The sequence below is a fragment of the Arachis hypogaea genome, chromosome 12, assembly GCF_003086295.3.
Source record: "Arachis hypogaea cultivar Tifrunner chromosome 12, arahy.Tifrunner.gnm2.J5K5, whole genome shotgun sequence".
NCBI lineage: Eukaryota > Viridiplantae > Streptophyta > Magnoliopsida > Fabales > Fabaceae > Arachis > Arachis hypogaea.
In genome coordinates, this window is record NC_092047.1 from 23,078,136 (window position 1) to 23,095,738 (window position 17,603).

At 27.8% G+C, this 17,603-nt stretch overlaps 1 protein-coding gene across 1 annotated transcript; it reads right to left on the bottom strand.

The window, feature by feature from the left end:
- Nucleotides 1-9,889: 9,889 nt before the first annotated feature.
- Nucleotides 9,890-15,044, bottom strand: LOC112727139 (NADH dehydrogenase [ubiquinone] 1 alpha subcomplex subunit 9, mitochondrial). Its single transcript, XM_025776782.3, has 12 exons — nucleotides 14,805-15,044; nucleotides 14,608-14,704; nucleotides 13,653-13,717; nucleotides 13,399-13,484; nucleotides 13,172-13,256; nucleotides 13,004-13,074; nucleotides 12,294-12,425; nucleotides 11,469-11,584; nucleotides 11,208-11,331; nucleotides 11,012-11,080; nucleotides 10,337-10,457; nucleotides 9,890-10,222 (listed from the first exon to the last, which is right to left on the bottom strand). The coding sequence occupies exons 1-12, from the start codon at nucleotides 14,890-14,892 to the stop codon at nucleotides 10,083-10,085; spliced, it is 1,194 nt and encodes a 397-aa protein (XP_025632567.1). The 5' UTR covers nucleotides 14,893-15,044; the 3' UTR covers nucleotides 9,890-10,082.
- Between the last annotated feature and the right edge of the window lie 2,559 nt (nucleotides 15,045-17,603).

The following is a 17,603-nucleotide window of genomic DNA, read 5'->3' on the forward strand; positions in this document are numbered from 1 at the left end:
TGATTGAATTGTGCAATCCGTTATATATTACGCTTCTCTAAATTTGTATGCTCGTGATTATAAATTATTATTTTACGAAAATATTTGGTAACCAAAGAAAATCAGTCAAAAACAGCTATAATTTACCTTATTTAGCATTCATTTCTTGTGTATTTATGTATTTCTCAAATTGCTTTGATGATTTGAATCGAGAAGCCTGAATTTTGATCGATTGGTTGGTGCATCCGATCGATTGAATTTCTAACAAACACGATTTTCCCAATCCAATATATATGTAAACCGATCAATAATAAAATTATGATCGATTAAGATTGCAAAATATTTATTACCATTAATGGAAGATCTAATTTATTATTGTTTTAGTTTTTGATTATTAATAAACATGATAAATGAATAATAAAATAATAATTTATAAAATAAAAAATAGATTTTATAATTAAATAATATATAAAAAATTAATTTGTAATTAAAATTAAATAAAGACTATTCAATAGTTATTAAAAAATTTAAAAAAATATATTTTATTATGTAACTATTTAATGGTCCAAACGTTCTGTGACTATTGAATCTGGTGCCTTATTTCTTATCCTTTGTTCACTCTTAAACCAATCTTCATATCAATTTATAAAGTTACCTACCTTAGTTAAAGAAGCACTCCTAATCATAGTTGTAAAAACCGGACCGGACCGGTCGGTTCGACCGGAAAACCGATGAACCGAATCCTATACCGGTCCGATCCAGTGTTTGAATCGCACAAAGAATTGAACCGGTCAAACTCGGTGTGAACCGGTACGAACCGGTCAAAACCGGTGAGGTGGTCTGACCGAACCGTTTGGAAGAAAATATTTCCAAAATGCTTGAGGTAGGGTTCAAACCCTTGTCCTCAAGGAAACCAAAATGCTCCACAAGCACCAGACCATTATATTTTCTATTAAAACATATGCAAATTATAATACATATAGATATCTTCTATCAAATAGTTTACTTTTATTTAATTTATTTTAATTTTAATTATAAATTCACTCCTTCTTAAATTAATTATATTTTTATTTAACAATAATGATAAACTCACTTATTTTTTTATAATTATATAATATCTATTAATATTATTTTTTAATAAATACTTGTAGTATATAATAGTATAAAAGATATAAACTAATTAATAAATTATTAAAATTTAAAAATAATAGTTATTTTAATATAAAAACAAAATAAAAATATTTATGATAGAGTAAAAATAATAAAATATTTATTGTTCATGTTCCATATTGTTTTAAAATAACTTGATATTTTAAAATGTTAGTAAAAATATGTATTTTAAATTTTAATTTTAAACTTTTAACTATTTTTTATTTTTTATTTACATAGGACCGAGTCAACCGGTTCAACCAATAACCCAGCGGTTGAACCAGTGACCCAGTGACCCAATGATCTGACCAGTTCGATTACCGGGTCGGTTCTGACAACTATGCTCCTAATTATTCAAACATGCTCTTAGCTGTTAGAGTACATAGAGTACACAGAGACAGAGTACTCTTGAACTATTTGCGGAACCATAACAAATGAGTAGTGTTATTAACTTATTATTACGTGATTAGAAGTCTTATCTAAATAAAATTATACGTATTTTGGAGAGAGAGTATTTTGGAGAGAGATACAGAACATGAACATGCTATAATCTAAAATTTATCATTTTATAAATACAAGGAGGGGATGTATCTAATCTAAAATTTATCTATTAAAAATAAATTATTTATTTTTCTAGAGGGTCTATATTCATTTTTTATTTTTAATATAAAAAATATATGTATTTTAAATTGTATAAAATATAATACAAAGTATAATTTATTTATAAATAATAAAAAGATTAAAATAATAAATACATGATAAAGCATAAATTATTAATAATATTATACTAATAAATATATAAATATATAATTAATCTATTGATATTATTATGTGAAATTGTGACTTGACTAAAAATATGTTTGATATATATTTTAGAAATTTTCACTCATGTAAATAAAAAAAATTAACTAAAAAATTCTCTCCATATCCGTAATCCAATGGAAAAACTTTTCCGTCCATTATCATCTCTAAAAGTGTTTATGATTTAATTTTTTCATAAATAGAACTGAAACTTTACCAAATTATTTTAAATAGTTTAAAAATTAAACTAAACTACTCTTTTATATAGAAAATTGGTGCAAGGGCCAAATATACTATATTACCAAATTTTCCATCACTTTAATCACGGGGCGACACCATATTGCAACAGCGACAAGTTGGTGACAGCGATGACACTAATGGAAGTTGGCTGACGAAGACCGTGTGGAAAAGGACAAAATAATCTTGTATTAGACTTGGTCAATTAGTTGTTTAGGAAGGTGTTGTTTGGACTTTTCAATTAGCCAATTTATTTTGGTTTTAAACCAAACCTAACGGTAAAAAATTAGTTTACATCAAACTGATTTTTATAAAAGCAATATTTTTAGATTAGTTATCATATTTAAAAAAAATTGTTTATCTAAAATAGCTTAGTTCAATTTTAAAATAGAACTTACCAATTTTTCGTACTTCTTCAAATAATAAACTTTAATTAAATTCTGTTGGTGGAATTTTTTTATATTTACCTCTTAGTGCATGTAAGTCTTTCTAGTAATGAAATTACTGTCTTAGACACGAAAAAAAATTCAATTTAATTAAACCAATTTTTTAACACTTTTAGTCATTTTTATATAATATTTTTATCTTGACTTTCTTAATCATAGTCTTTTACCTTTCCTACTACCCAATGATCATGTATGCAAATGTGTAATTACATTTCTAATTATTACAAGCAAAATATTAGAAGCAATATTTTTTAAGGATACCATTAGATTAATTAGTATATTTATATATTTAATAGTATAATATTATTAAGAATTATAAAATATCATGCATTTATTATTTTAATTTATTTATTATTTATAAATAAATTATACTTTGTATTATATTTTATACAATTTAAATATAAATATTTTTTTTATATTAAGAATAAGATGTGAGTACGTACTTTCTAAAAAAAAAAAATAATTTCTAACGCTTATATTTTTTAAATAATAAATTTTAGATTATAACATATTCTGCACCTCTCCAAAATACTTGTAATGATTATGTAAATAAAATTTTATTTAAATGAAACTTTTAGTTACATAATAATATAAAAAAATTATCAGATGTTTTCCCACAAAAAGTGGAACATAATATTCCATAGTACTATTAAATTGTTCAGAATACTTTTGTTTTATAGTGAAAGAAAAAATGATAAAAGTGTCCATCATTATACAAGTGTATTGGCCTTATTAATCCTACTAAACTTCATTGGATATTGGCTTAAAAGTGAAGCAGCCAAAGTCAACAATAATTGGACTCTTGTGTCCAAGAATTATTCACACAAATCTACTCAAATATTTTCACATATATTTTTAAAAATTTACATTCAAATATTAATATTATATTTCTTCCAAACCAATAATATTCACGTACATACGGATAGAGAAACCTAAACCCAAGCTATTCATAAACACAATTTAACATAATTTCTATTATTAATTTCTTATTTATTAACCAACTTCAATAGAAAAACACAACTTTTATATTTTATTAATGTTTCTTTTAAATATTACTAATACTATTTAATAACAAATGTACTTAATAATAAGTATATTTTTATCTTTAATATTTGTGTCATATTTGGTTTAGTTTTAATAGTATTTTTAAAGTTTTAAATATATTTTTTAACAATTATTTTAATTATATTTTTAGAGATTAATATCATATAATTAGTAACACATTAGCATAATTAAACAGTTAACTTATCCATTATTAATAATCTCAATTTGTAGAGATGTAACCAAACAGTTAACTTAATTATCCATTATTAATAATCTCAATTTCCAAAGATGTAACCAAAACTCCAAAAGTTTGAAACATAAATTAATAGTTAAATAAAAATTTAACAAAAAAATGATATTAGAATAATTTGTGACTAAACAAAAATATTGAGAAAAAAATACACTTACGTACCTTTTAAATATAATAATTGTACAAATAAACAAAAAAAAATTATTTCTTAAAGTGTACTTCCATATGTTACAAGTTCTGTATTCATAATTTAGTTGATTTTGGAACATTTGATGATTAATTGCTAGAGTTTGAGGTTTTGTATGAAAAAAAGAAAAAAAAAGTATTACAAAAAAGTTTTAGTTATACTTTTCTGATCTCTAATACATGGAAATAAGTATATATGATCCAATTAACAATGTTAATATCAACGTCACTCACTCCATTTACTATTTGTATCAAATTTAAGAACGAAATAATATTAAACTTATTTAAAAAAAATTTTGGACCAAAATAAAATACTTAAAATATTAGAAGTTAAATTAAAAATTTAGTCTAAATATTGAGACCAAAATAATAATAAAAAAGATAGAAAATGGGAGGGACCTAAAAAAATAATACATATAACCTGGACAACAATTTTTCAATAATTATAATTGATGATATTTTGTCTTAATGGGTAATTATTAAATTATTTTTAATAATTTTTTACATGTTAAATTATTAAATTAAATTAAAAAGGTATATTGTTTAATAAGACCACTCTTATTTTTTACAAATTATGCAAACATATCATAGAAAAATTCATATATGACATTATAAAAAATTACTACTAATATATATTATTTAAATATAGATTTTAGAAACTATAAAAATAAAATAAAATTGTATGAATAGAGTCTAATTCAGATTAAAATCAAATTTGGATTAGCTCTACCTGATTTTTCTTTTTATAAAAAAAATAATTATTTTTATTAATAAAATTGTCATATTTTATTTTTAAAAATATTTTTTATTTTTAATTAATTTATTTATATTATGACAAAATTTGCCAATTACAACATTATATGAACACTGATAAAATGATAAGTGATCTTTCTATTCAATTACCATAAATAAAATTATTTTTATATATTTTATGATCACTAAAAAAATTTTCCTTTCATGCATATAAAAAAGGAGCAATTTATTATAATAAATAATATAGAAACCAATTTTAGCAGAATGTACAAAATGAAAAATAGATACCAGAAATGTATTTTTTTCATAATCTATGTAAACTGCAACATGGGTGTCGCGGTTTACGTGCAACGAGAAATAAGCATAAATCGCGACAGAGATGTCACGGTTTACATGTGAGCGTAAAATGTGTATAAACAGCAAGAGGGGTGTTGCGGTTTATGCGTTAGTATACAATTTATATAAACATAAAACAAAGTGTGTGGTTAACAAAAAAACATACATTACATAAATTTTTATATTTTTTGAGAAGATAAAATAGTTGAAATAGATGAAGGAATAAGATTTATTAGTTTAATGAATAACTTTTTTTTTTTTTGGATTTGGGATAAGATTCACAAAAGCAGACCCAACCGCAAGAATTCTATCCTTTTCAACAGACCCATACTCCCGACTTGGTTCCCACCCACCCCAACCTAGACCCTCTTCCTCCATTAGCAACATATGAGAGCTCCATGAACGTTAAAGAAGATGATGTTGTTTGTGGACTCGCTACACGCTGTCGTGGTGGAAGCTTCTTTCGATCACGTCTCGTTCCTGTGCCATCATTGTCAAAACCGAATCGATGATAGAACCGATCAGACTACTGAGTCACTGGTTGAACCAGTAAGTCACTGATTAAACCGATTAATCCGGTTCTACGTGAATGAAAAATTTAAAATTAAAATTCAAAATACATATATTCATTAACATTTTAAGAATAATCAAGCTATTCTAAAACAATATGGAACAGGAATAATAAATATTTTATTATTTTTACTGTATGATAAGTATTTTTATTTTATTTTTATATTTAAATAACTATTATTTTTAAATTTAAATAATTTATTAATTAATTTATACCTATTATACTATTATATACTACAAGTATTTATTGAAAATATATAATTAATAGTTATCATATAATTATAAAAAAATATAAGTGAGTTTATAATTATTGTTAAATAAAAATATAATTAATTTAAAAATGAGTGAATTTATAACTAAAATTAAAATAAATTAAATAGAAGTAGCATGATAGTTAGGTGGCTATTCATGCATGTCTCGTTCTTTGAGGAGAGGGGTTGAAGTATGAAGGACCATACGATACACATACTATTGTTTTCTACTACTAATATTCTTTTTAATTATATTCTCTCGTGTTGCATTGTATACTATTTTTTTTCTGTGACTATTATTCTTTGCACAGATATGAATTTTAGAAAAGAATAATATTAAATTTTATATTCTTATCTATGAGAACATTATGATTTATTATATTATAAATTAATATTGTACCATATAATAGAAAATAGAAATATATATTTATTTTTTGTTATTTATATTATTCTTTTTTAATGGTCTAAATTAATTTATATATTATTAAATTATTTTTATTATTTATACAATATTTTTTTCTTCTGATAATTATTCATTGATAAATATTGAATTAACAATTCTGTTTATTATATTTCATTATTTCAATGTGTTTACTTCAAAAATATTTGCGTCAAAAACATTCACAGGTTGGCTCTTCCGCTTTAGTCACTTTAGCCACCGATTCTCTTCATTCATCACAGAGTCACCTATATATATATATATATATATATAATTTTCATTGGTGCAATCCATAGATGACAGAGAAAATGAAAGAGTTATTCATCATTTTTACAAAAATTGTACGTACTGTGAAATTTAGAGTCGTTACTAACCAATTTTTTCATATGGAATAGAATAACTTAGGTTCAGGAGTTGAGAAGATTATATTATAATAAATAGACATAAATTACGATAAATTATTGATGTTAACTATATAAGATACTATTAAAATTTAAGATAACGAATCAATATTAAATTACGAAATTCTCATTTTCTCATACATAGCACCTGCCATTGCATTTGTTAGAAATTACAAGAATAAAATACAATCGCTTCATTTTCTTCTGAGATATATTATACAGAGAGACTTTTTGAGATATTATATTTTGAAAAAAAAAAAACTGTTATATTAAAAATATTACAACATTGTTGAAATGTTAAACCCAAAAGTTATCATCAAGAGACATTAAATAGTGTACAATATATATTTAACAGTGATGATAGTTAGCACATAACATTAGAAAAAATTGGTTATGAGTATTTTAATGAATTAGTTGCAGGATCATGTTTTCGGCCATTAAGTATCAAAGACTGTTTATTTGTAACGCATGATGTTCGTGTATGATTTGGCAACATTTGTGATGGGAAATTCTCTTTCATTGGTAACCCAACTGGTCATTTGTAATATGATGGAACTAACAATTGTCAGATCTCAAAACTTTTAGAAGCATGCGATAGAGCAAAGCATACAATCTCTTGAAACTCTGGAATTTCATAGTATGCCTCGTTGAGGGGCATTTTCCTGAAGAGTTTGATGGGTTTTTTTTTTTTTTTGTCTTAAAAGGCTTTCAGTAAGGATAGTTTGTTTCTACAAATAAAGACAAAACAACTGAGAGCAAGACACAAAAAATAGAGATATAAAATTTTGTATTATTTATTTGTATTCTGTTTAGTGATAAATTAAAATAAATTATGAAAATTTAATTTATTTTCATTTTTTTATTAAAAAAAATATAATTATAAAAAATTAACAAAATAATAAAAAAAATAAAAAATAAGTTGTGTCACTTATTAGTGTCTTTAGATCATTCTTGTCAGGATAAACACAAAATACATTAATTCAATGTCTCTAGATACAATATCTCTATCCATGTTTTATCTACGATTTCTGTGTCTCCGAGTTCTATTCCTAAAAACAATAGCAGCCTAAGTAACTGTCCAGTATTAAATAGAAACTTGCCCACTCACCTTCTGGTTTTGAAAACACTTGCCATTAAAAGATTCAAACAACTTGCCACCGCATTCGAGTTATGTGTAATGAGCATGGAGGAGCCGCCACGTTTTCACCACACGTCATAGAAATTGAAGGAAGCCAACTGGTAGAGTCTGTATTGAAGTCCTTGGCCTAAAACCAACCATCTCGTCTCCAATGTTTAGTCATTGGAAAGTGTTTGCCAGCCATGTCAATTTCAGAGGACTATTCGTGTTCATGTGTGATTTTGAAAACTTAACATTCTCTTAGCAACAACTAGATAAGCCTTTTAACCAACTTGAGTTCTGGTTAACTCATTATTCCGCATAAGTAAGTGTCAAGAGTTTGAATCCGTTTTATGCATGTAGTAATTTATTTGATACGGAAATAAAAGATAAATCAGAAAATAAAGATTCAAACTGAATAAAAAGATACATTGAAATTAAAATAGAAACAAAAAAGATAAGTTGAAATTGAGGACAAAAAGAATCACTCTACTTTCTACTCAATTTCTTAACGCAACAAGAAAGGAACTCCTCAACCTAACTTGCCAACGCTATAATTTGGGAATTGAATCGAAGGGATCCTCAACCTTCTACTCAATTCCCCGATGTAACAAGAGAGGGACTTCTCAACCTTAATTGTCCACACTATGATTTGCTAAGGAGGTATTTATAACCTCTTATTAGGTTAAAACAAAGAAAAATCCTAAAGCCCATAAATCTAAGGCCCCAATCTAGTAATTAAATAAACAAAATCAAAATACATTAAATTAACATATTCTAAAAATGTAGATTAATATCTTCTAAATAACACTTGAACTTTTATATCACGAACATTTGAAGCACGTATCATTATTGGCCAACGACAAACCATTAAATAGAGTTTCAATATACAATGGATCGGTCCTTAACTTTCTGGGTCAGAAAATACCGTAGAAAACTAAAAAACTTATGTAAGCCTTTTAGGCGGATACTGTTCAGGTGTAATTTTTCCAAATCTTGAGGAACTCATAATCAGCAATTGAGTCCTTTGAGGCGTAAGCTGTACGACATGAAGGACTCACGTTTTAAATCCGAAAATAACCCACCTTATAATCTACATTACTTTATTCGACAAAGAACGTGATCACTGATTTTCAACAGGTATGGGTTTACCTTCCTCCAAGTATTGTAGTGTAATTTATTATAGTTATTGCTGAGTGCTAAATGAAATATTTGTTTTCGGTCATTAAGGAAGAGTGAATATCAATGTATGGCTGAGGCATCGGGAGAATTGTTGTGATTTAAGTATGTTTGGCATTGCCAATGTGCTGCAATTGCTATTACACAGGGAGCTCTGTAACTTAGTAGTTCAGAAAACAATGTCATCTTGTGCCGATATGTTGTTAACGCTACACCTCCAACCACGTGAAAGAAGACGAATGTGTTGACTAACGGCAAAAGGAGACTCAGGACAGAGTACAGACTAACTGAGTCTAATGTGAGACATTCTCAAAGATCCAAGTGTCACTTATTTTTTTTATCAAAGACCTATAAGTTCAACTGGAAAATTTACAAGGACCTATTTCATAGTGCTTGCATGTTATCACTGCACATCCTCAAATACCTAATTGCACATCCTCAAATACCTAATTGTCACTGTCACTGCACTATAAGTCAAGCTCAAAATCCTCAAGAACCTATGTCATATTACTCTTAAATCAATTAAGCATTAAAAATAACTTTTAGAACTTTCTGAAATTTTATGGATAAAAAATAAATTTACCATTTTTTAAGACATCATGAAACAGACAGCGTATTAGAAAACTTGTGTTTACTTAAAAATATTACCGATTCTCGTATAATAGTGACAGAACACTGATGGATACCTGATGAAAAAAAAAAAAAAATCTACCATCAAAATAACAAGCAATTTAAAAATGTAACTTCGAGATTGATTAAAAGGCAATTTTATTATGAAATCAATTAGTATCTCGATTTTATTATCATTATCAAACACGATGGCGCATATTCTACATTTTGATAGAAAGATACAAAAGTTGAGCTTTCTCAAAAACTCTTTCAACTTATGAAATGAAATGTTTGGTGGTACATGGAAAATGATTCGAGATCAAACAAAAATAATCTTAAGGGTAGTCTTCCGGTGACACCTTTTCACTGATCGTAGATCCAAATTGTGGGCCACCTTTCCTATATGAAATAAGGAACTCAATAGGGTATCCCTTCAGCTTGTGAGGAACAATCCCAAGATCGTTGAAAGTCAAAGCTGCAGAATTTTCATCAAACAAAAAGGATGTGGGACATATGAAGGTAAAAAAGAATAATGTCTTGAAAAGGACTACGGCTTCAAGGACCGGATAATAAGTTTTAAGGAACTTACCATTCTCTGAAACAACAGTATCGTTAGTCAAAGCATTGATCTCATCCAAATTGAACATGTTAGGAGTGGGCAGCGGAAAAGGAACCTTGTTTAGAAGAGCTTCCCGTGGGGTTGCTAATGCCTGAAATCACACATACCAGACGATGTTAACATTTAATTTAACCGAAGCACACTATATGAACTCTCAACACCTAACCTAGTATCTGTCCAATTGTCCCCCAGTTAAGGTAGTGGTCACTCCAAAGCTAAAACGAAAAATGGACCAAGTGGCTAGTAATCTTTCAAATAAAATAAAAAAATATAACTGATCCGCTGCTTGGATACTAATGCATGACACAGAATTACACAGTGAAGCAATGTAAATCCATGCAAGATTACAAGTTCTAAAGGTTTGAAATTTTAATTTTATGGAGATGACCAAATCTTCTTTGTTCTGAGAACCATTTGCTTGTCACCAGATACGATTTCCCAGTTATGCATTTCAACAACAGATGGGACTGGATGAATTAAACCGGCCGAATCCAGCATGCACAAATTCTCTAAATTTAGTGACACTAAGAATTGTGCACTAAATTTCGAGCAAAAATTAACCCAGCATGGTCAAAGTATTTATCATCAACAACCTTTTCCAATGCTAAGTAGACAATTACTCGAACAATGAAGTGATGAAAATACCTTGGCAATGGGAAAAGGCACCTTAACATATCTTGGCCATTCTCGGATTGTGTCATACATAAGCTCTGCCTGCAATTTACAAAAGATAACAATCATCATTTCAACAGTTTCTTCTTCAAGATGTTCCCAACACCGTATCTCTTGTAGTGACAATCTGAAATATAAATAGCATGAAATAAAAAGATTTAGAGGTTACCAATTCATGTATAGTAAAAATTTCTGGACCGCCTAGTTCATAAATCTTTCCCATGCTAGTGCCATCATCCTTCAAGGCTGTTGTTAATGCACCCGCAACGTCAACAACATACACGGGCTGGATTCTGCAATAATTGTGTTTGTCAGACCAAAAATCAAGAAACATGCACTTCATTGTTAATCAGCTGCACCACACTCAAGACAATTCACTTAGCAAAGATGATTGAAGCTCAGAATAAATTCTCCATAAATATGTACATACTTGGTGCTGCCATCCCCAATCAATGGAAGAAAGCCATAATTTTTTGCAAAATGAGCCCATCGATTTAAAATTCGATCCTCTGTACCAACCATAACAGCAGGTCTCAATATTGTAGCCTGTAGAGGTAGAAGTTAGGAAGTCTGATATTAATCCTCTTGCAAGATAGCAAAGCATGAAAGTTCCCTATCTACTATTTTTTTGGTGCGAAAATGGCCATACATGTTTCAACTGTTCAAGTACAAATAGTTTTAAGGGGAGAACCACCCTTAAAAGCTAGTTGTTAAGGAGAAACAACCACTCTCCTTAAATACAATATCAAGCATCTCATACTACTTGACGTGAGACTTACGGCACCTGAAAATATACCCAAGTCCCTAACAGACCAATTCACTGTTGATAGAGATTGATATCATAGCATTGCTACCTTTTAAACATGTCTTCAGATTTAATATATACACTTCAACCCATTTAAGTAAAGTATATCTGATAATTTGATAATTAATTAGAATATAAATTTCTTTTATATGTGAATGGAAAAGATCAATAACTGAACAGTCAATAGTCAACAGGGAAAAATTTTACTTAGGTTCTTTACATTGCCAGGTTGGCTTTTCTAGCTCTAAGTCTCAATTATTTAGAATTGATTTTTTTTTTATATTGATTTTTTTAATAAAAATAATCAGTTCATTACAAAAGCTTTTAGAAAATACGGCCTTTTTGTCCAGCTTCTTTGCGAATGAGAAGTGCAATATCTACTCCAATTGCATCTCATAAATGCACTAGAAACAATTAGTTTAGCCTACATAGTCAAAAGCTATATTGTACCTCCGGCAACTCCCTTAAAACTGCTTCCTCAGCAGCTGCTTTAGCTCTAAGCATCTTGGATGGGGATGAAGGAGAAGCCCCTAAGCATGAAACTTGAATAAATCTCATGATACCACCATGCTCCTTGGAAATCTGCAACAATTTGAATTTACTATTTAACAAATAACACAATCAGAAAATACAGATATTCAGACTAAACAAAGCAATTTCAAAATTCGCAAGGCTCCATATTGGGTCACTTTATATTCACTAAACTTAAATTGGCGTAAACCTTAGAACTAAGAGCATACCCCTTAAAGATAGCCCAAATAGCTTGCATGAAGTTCCTGGTAAACAGCTCTGAATTTCTCCATTTAATATTTCCTCAAGCTAGCTCATGTTATAACATAGTATGCCAATAAATTTCAATAGCTTGCATAACATAGTATGCCTTGATTTTTCTCTTTTCTCAAAATGCCCATCAACATCCTCAATTTCCAGCTAATAAGTGTATTTGTTAACAGCCGTTAAATTAATTTTTATAAACTTTAGAATGGTTTATTGTTATCGCAAATGCAAATGAACAAAAATAAACAGACATCTAAGTATATACTCCGTGTCTTTACCCAAGATAAGCACACACAGGGAATAAAAGAAAATAGGTGTAAATGACAACTTTTAGCTGTTAACATGATGTTATATAGGATGAGAGCAAAAGTAAATGATTGTACCATTGCAAGTTTCTCAGCCATGTGATGGTGTACTTCCTCAAAACCGTAGTTTCTAGTCTCATGATCCCTTCCTGCCAGCAACCAACCCAGCTAGAGTAAGTAGTTAAAAGCTCTAATTTTATAAAATTTAAGGTGCAGAATTAAATGAGAATATGCATAATTGCATACCAATAAGATTGATAACAACATTGGCCTTTGCCATCACGGCTTTTATTGAACTTTCATCTCTTGGGTTGTACTTCATGGGTACAATCTGTTCATATTAACCACCAGCAAATTAACACAAATACCATAAAAAAATAACGCATGTATATAACACCATTAGCTTTTCCATTCAAACCAAAACGGAAAATGACACATGCCATTTAATGTATAAAACTATTTTCTTAGGCTACCTGTCCTAAATCCCCCATCAGTTTGAGATGACGGTGACTATCTTCAGAGCCTCGGAAAGGAACTAGGACTTGAGATCCCATTTTAGCTAGAAAACAAGAATGAAATGCAATAAGATTTAGGTCGGAAAAGGAGAACTTAATAGAATTTACTCTACAATATTTTATCTACAGAACAAGTACTTAAGATATTTTGTCTTCAAAACAACAATCTGGTAAGTTTTTCTCTGAAACAATCATAAACCCAAGAAACTCACCTAGTTGTTGAACAACATATCGGCCTAGGAATCCAGTTGCTCCAAAGACTGTAGCAATAATGCCACTGTTAACAGAATTGTTTTCAAGCATCAGTTTCACTACCTATAAGCTGTATAATCTAACAAGACTACTTTAGAATCACATCAAGCTCTTCCAAAACATTAACCGAAAGTATGAAATAATCAGCAGTAGAGAAGTTAAACCACAAAATCTCGTCTAACCTAAAAAATTTTAGCAATTAGAAGATTTTTGTTCTCCATAAGATATCCCTACTCTATCAAGGTCACATTAAATATATTCCTTAGTTCATACTATGGAGTTTTATTTCAAAATTATTAATCTTCCCACATATCCTACCAGACATTCATAATGCCAAAGATTATATACAATATGTAGACAGTGTAGTCCTTCTTCAAGAGTTAAACATGAAAAACATACTACTTGCCACTGCACGCAAACAATACAAAAAATTTAAAATATATGAACATCTGCTCATCCCATGAACACCTCACTGGAAAGCTCAAAACTCTTGTAAACAGTACTTTAAGGGCACTTCTTTTTTTTTTTTTTTATATCTCCCTTTTATTGTTTTCCCCTCCAGCGACTTAAACATTTTCACCTGCAAAATGTTACCAGCTCCTCAACCAACAATGATTTTCTTTTCTCCCTAAGTATTCTTAAACCACTAACAACTTCTTTGAAGAAAAAAAAAAGGGTTTCTATTTGAAACGATGAATGAACAAGAAATGATAGAACACACAATCACCAAAATTTAGCTGGTTCAAGTGGAATTGAAAAAACCTACAGTGAACCAGATTTATCGGAATTCACTCAATTCAGTGTACTCCGGGTCCCCGATAACAATGATTAAACTAACGAAATAAATATACCGAAAAAGAAACAAACATTAACAAAAAGAAAACAACAAGCGAAATGAAGGAATCAAGTGTGTACCTGACAGATGATCTTCCACCAGTGCCCTTGCGGACAAGGTGACCCACGCCCTTGGTTGCGAGGGTAGAAACGTAACGCTCATTGTTCACTCCATAATCTGCAACAACAACAACAACAAGAAAATGAAAATCAGAATCCGAAATTACACTAGAACCCCGACATTGCTCGGAAAATTGGGGGAAATGGAAGAAACTAACGGTGATCGGAGAGTGCGTAGAGGGACTTGAAGGAAGAGATTGAAGCTGTTGAAGATTGATGCCCTAAGCGCCTCGTAATGGCCTGCATCTTACCGTGCCCACCCACACACTTACACAGAGAAGAGAGAGAAGTTGCAGAGAGAGAGAGAGAGAGAGAGAGAGAGAGAACACAGCGTTGTGTGTAGCGAAAGAGGGTGCACGCAAGTGCGAATTTCGATCTGAATGAGGTTGGGTCGAATTTCTCTATAGAGCCCATATAGGTAATTGGGCTTTAGGAAAAAAGGAAAAGAAAAGAAAAGATGTAGGTTAGGTTGTGTTGAGAGTTGGGATCGAAGAGAATGTTTGGTTGGCAACAGTAGAATCCCATCTACTAAACAAACTTGGCTTAATTCACTAATCAATTTTGAATAAGTATTAAAAATTTGAGTTCAGTCTTATATATATAATAATACAATAGTCAATGAATAATTTTTATATAGAGCTCAAATCCACCATAAATTAATTCCTTTATCTATCAAAATGAAAATACAATGGATAACCATTAAAAAAAATAAAAAACTATCTTACAAAATATAATTTTTTTTATAATTATCAAATGTAATCTATCTATTTTTATTATATAAAAATTGATACCAACTTTTTGTACATTAGATTTAAGTCATATTTTTTCTTCTAATGATACCACGTCATTAATTTTAATTACTTGACGAGACTTTAGAAATTAACCAATCAACTTTTAGTAAAATATTAAAAGAGAAATTAAAACCATAACTCTTATGCATAATTAATTAATTTATTTATTACATATTATTATTTAATAAAAATATAAAATATTAATTAAATATAATAAACATCTACATTAAAAATATCATAATAATAATATTATCATAATAAATTTTAAGTTATAAAATATTCAAATTTTATTCTATTTGACTTACTTATATATCATACATAAAAATATTAATACTATTACTTCATTTCACAATTTGTGATTCGTCTCTGAAAAATATTTACACCAATAATTGAAGAGGAGCTTATCTACCTAAAAATGATTCTATTAGATGGTTACAAAATGAAAATATTTATTATATTTTTAAAATAAATTAACAAAAAAACTCTTATTATTTTTATTATTTATAATTTTTTTAACTTTTTGTAATACTTTACATATAATTATATTTATTTTAATATGCTATTTAAATTAAAGAATCAATTTGGATCATTTTCAATACTGTTTTGAGTTTGTATCACTTGAAACATTGTCTGATAGAATAAATTTAAAAAACTATTAATACTATAATAGATATTTTTACTTTATGCTATTTAAATTATTCTTATTAAAAATAACTTATTCAATATATATATAATTTTAGATATCATTGAAAATCTCTCTCTCTCTATGTATATATATATACAAGCCAATAAATATTCTAAAATTTTTTATTCTTACTATTAGATATCATTGAAAATCTATATACACTAGAAGAAGAAAAACAAGTAAATGTCAAAGAAAAATCTACAAAAAAAATATAAAAAATAAAATTTTTGTGCTACAACATAAAAAATTATTATAAATTTAAATTTATAAAAAAAAAATATTATTCTTACTATTATATGTCATTGAAAATATGTAGGCACTAAGAGAAGAAAAATAAGTTGATGTCAAAGAAAAATCTACAAAAAAAAAAAAAACAAAAAATAAAGTTTTATACTACAACATAAAAAATTATTATAGAATCAAATGATAAAAAACTCTATCACATTTTATCAAATTATACCTATCATAAAAAATTTCATTAAATTATAAATTACTAAGTCAATAATAATTACATATTCAAAATTAAATTAAAAGTTACAAATCAAAGTGCTACAATCACCTTTGTACTATTTGATTAAAAAAAATTATTAGGCACAACTATCTCAAATCTAATTACATTCTAAGTCACCAATGACACAAAAATATTATCTTAATAGAAAAATTTATACAACCTCACACTTATATTAGAAATCAAAGTAAATGATTTTAGCTTTAAAAAAGACTTTCAACAATATACTGTTACTAAGATATTTGTCCCAATAAAAAATACTAAAACTTAATCCCTATTACAACAAATCTAACAGGTAATACTACAAAATTTTATTTATTCAAAATATTATTTATATTGCTCATTTATATTCTTTATTGATTATAGGAACCAATTTTACCAACACTAATATTATCAGATCTAGTTGATATACCAATCAAGAGATTAAGAAGAAAAAAGTAAACGAATCCAAAACACATCTTTAGACGGAGAACATACATACAAAGATGGAACAAAAAAGACAATAAAAAATATATACAAGTTAACAGTTTAGAAAGAACATGTCTTCATAAGAACATATAAAAAAAGAAAAAGTCTAACAACAACCAAAAAAAAAAGAGAACAAACACCACATAAAAAGTCTAAGTCCGCCAACTAAAATAAATACAAAAATAAAAATAACAAATGAAGATATAATTTTGTACAATTTTAATATAAAAAAAATTTTGTATTATAAAATATTTTAAATAAAAAATACATCAAATTTAATATTAATTTATATATATTTTAACTAATTTTTAAACAAATAATACTTATTAAAATGTATTTTATACCATCATTAATTTACTACCTCACGTATCCTGCATTAGCAGGTAGAGTCTATGCTCTAGGCAACTATTATTACGGTGGTTATATTAGTTATACAACTTTTACAATACGCTCACAAAAATTAAAGCCACAACCTAAAAGTTCTTCCCTCTTGTCCTCAACTATA

Bases quoted from the DNA above. Each gene is read 5' to 3' on its own strand.
- LOC112727139 (XM_025776782.3), bottom strand. From the start codon at position 14,892: ATGCAGGCCATTACGAGGCGCTTAGGGCATCAATCTTCAACAGCTTCA. The intron at 12,426-13,003 runs GTACAATCATTT...AAATTGTTGCAG, and splicing joins TGGCTGAGAAACTTGCAATG to ATTTCCAAGGAGCATGGTGG. The intron at 10,223-10,336 runs GTAAGTTCCTTA...AAAATTCTGCAG, and splicing joins TACTGTTGTTTCAGAGAATG to CTTTGACTTTCAACGATCTT.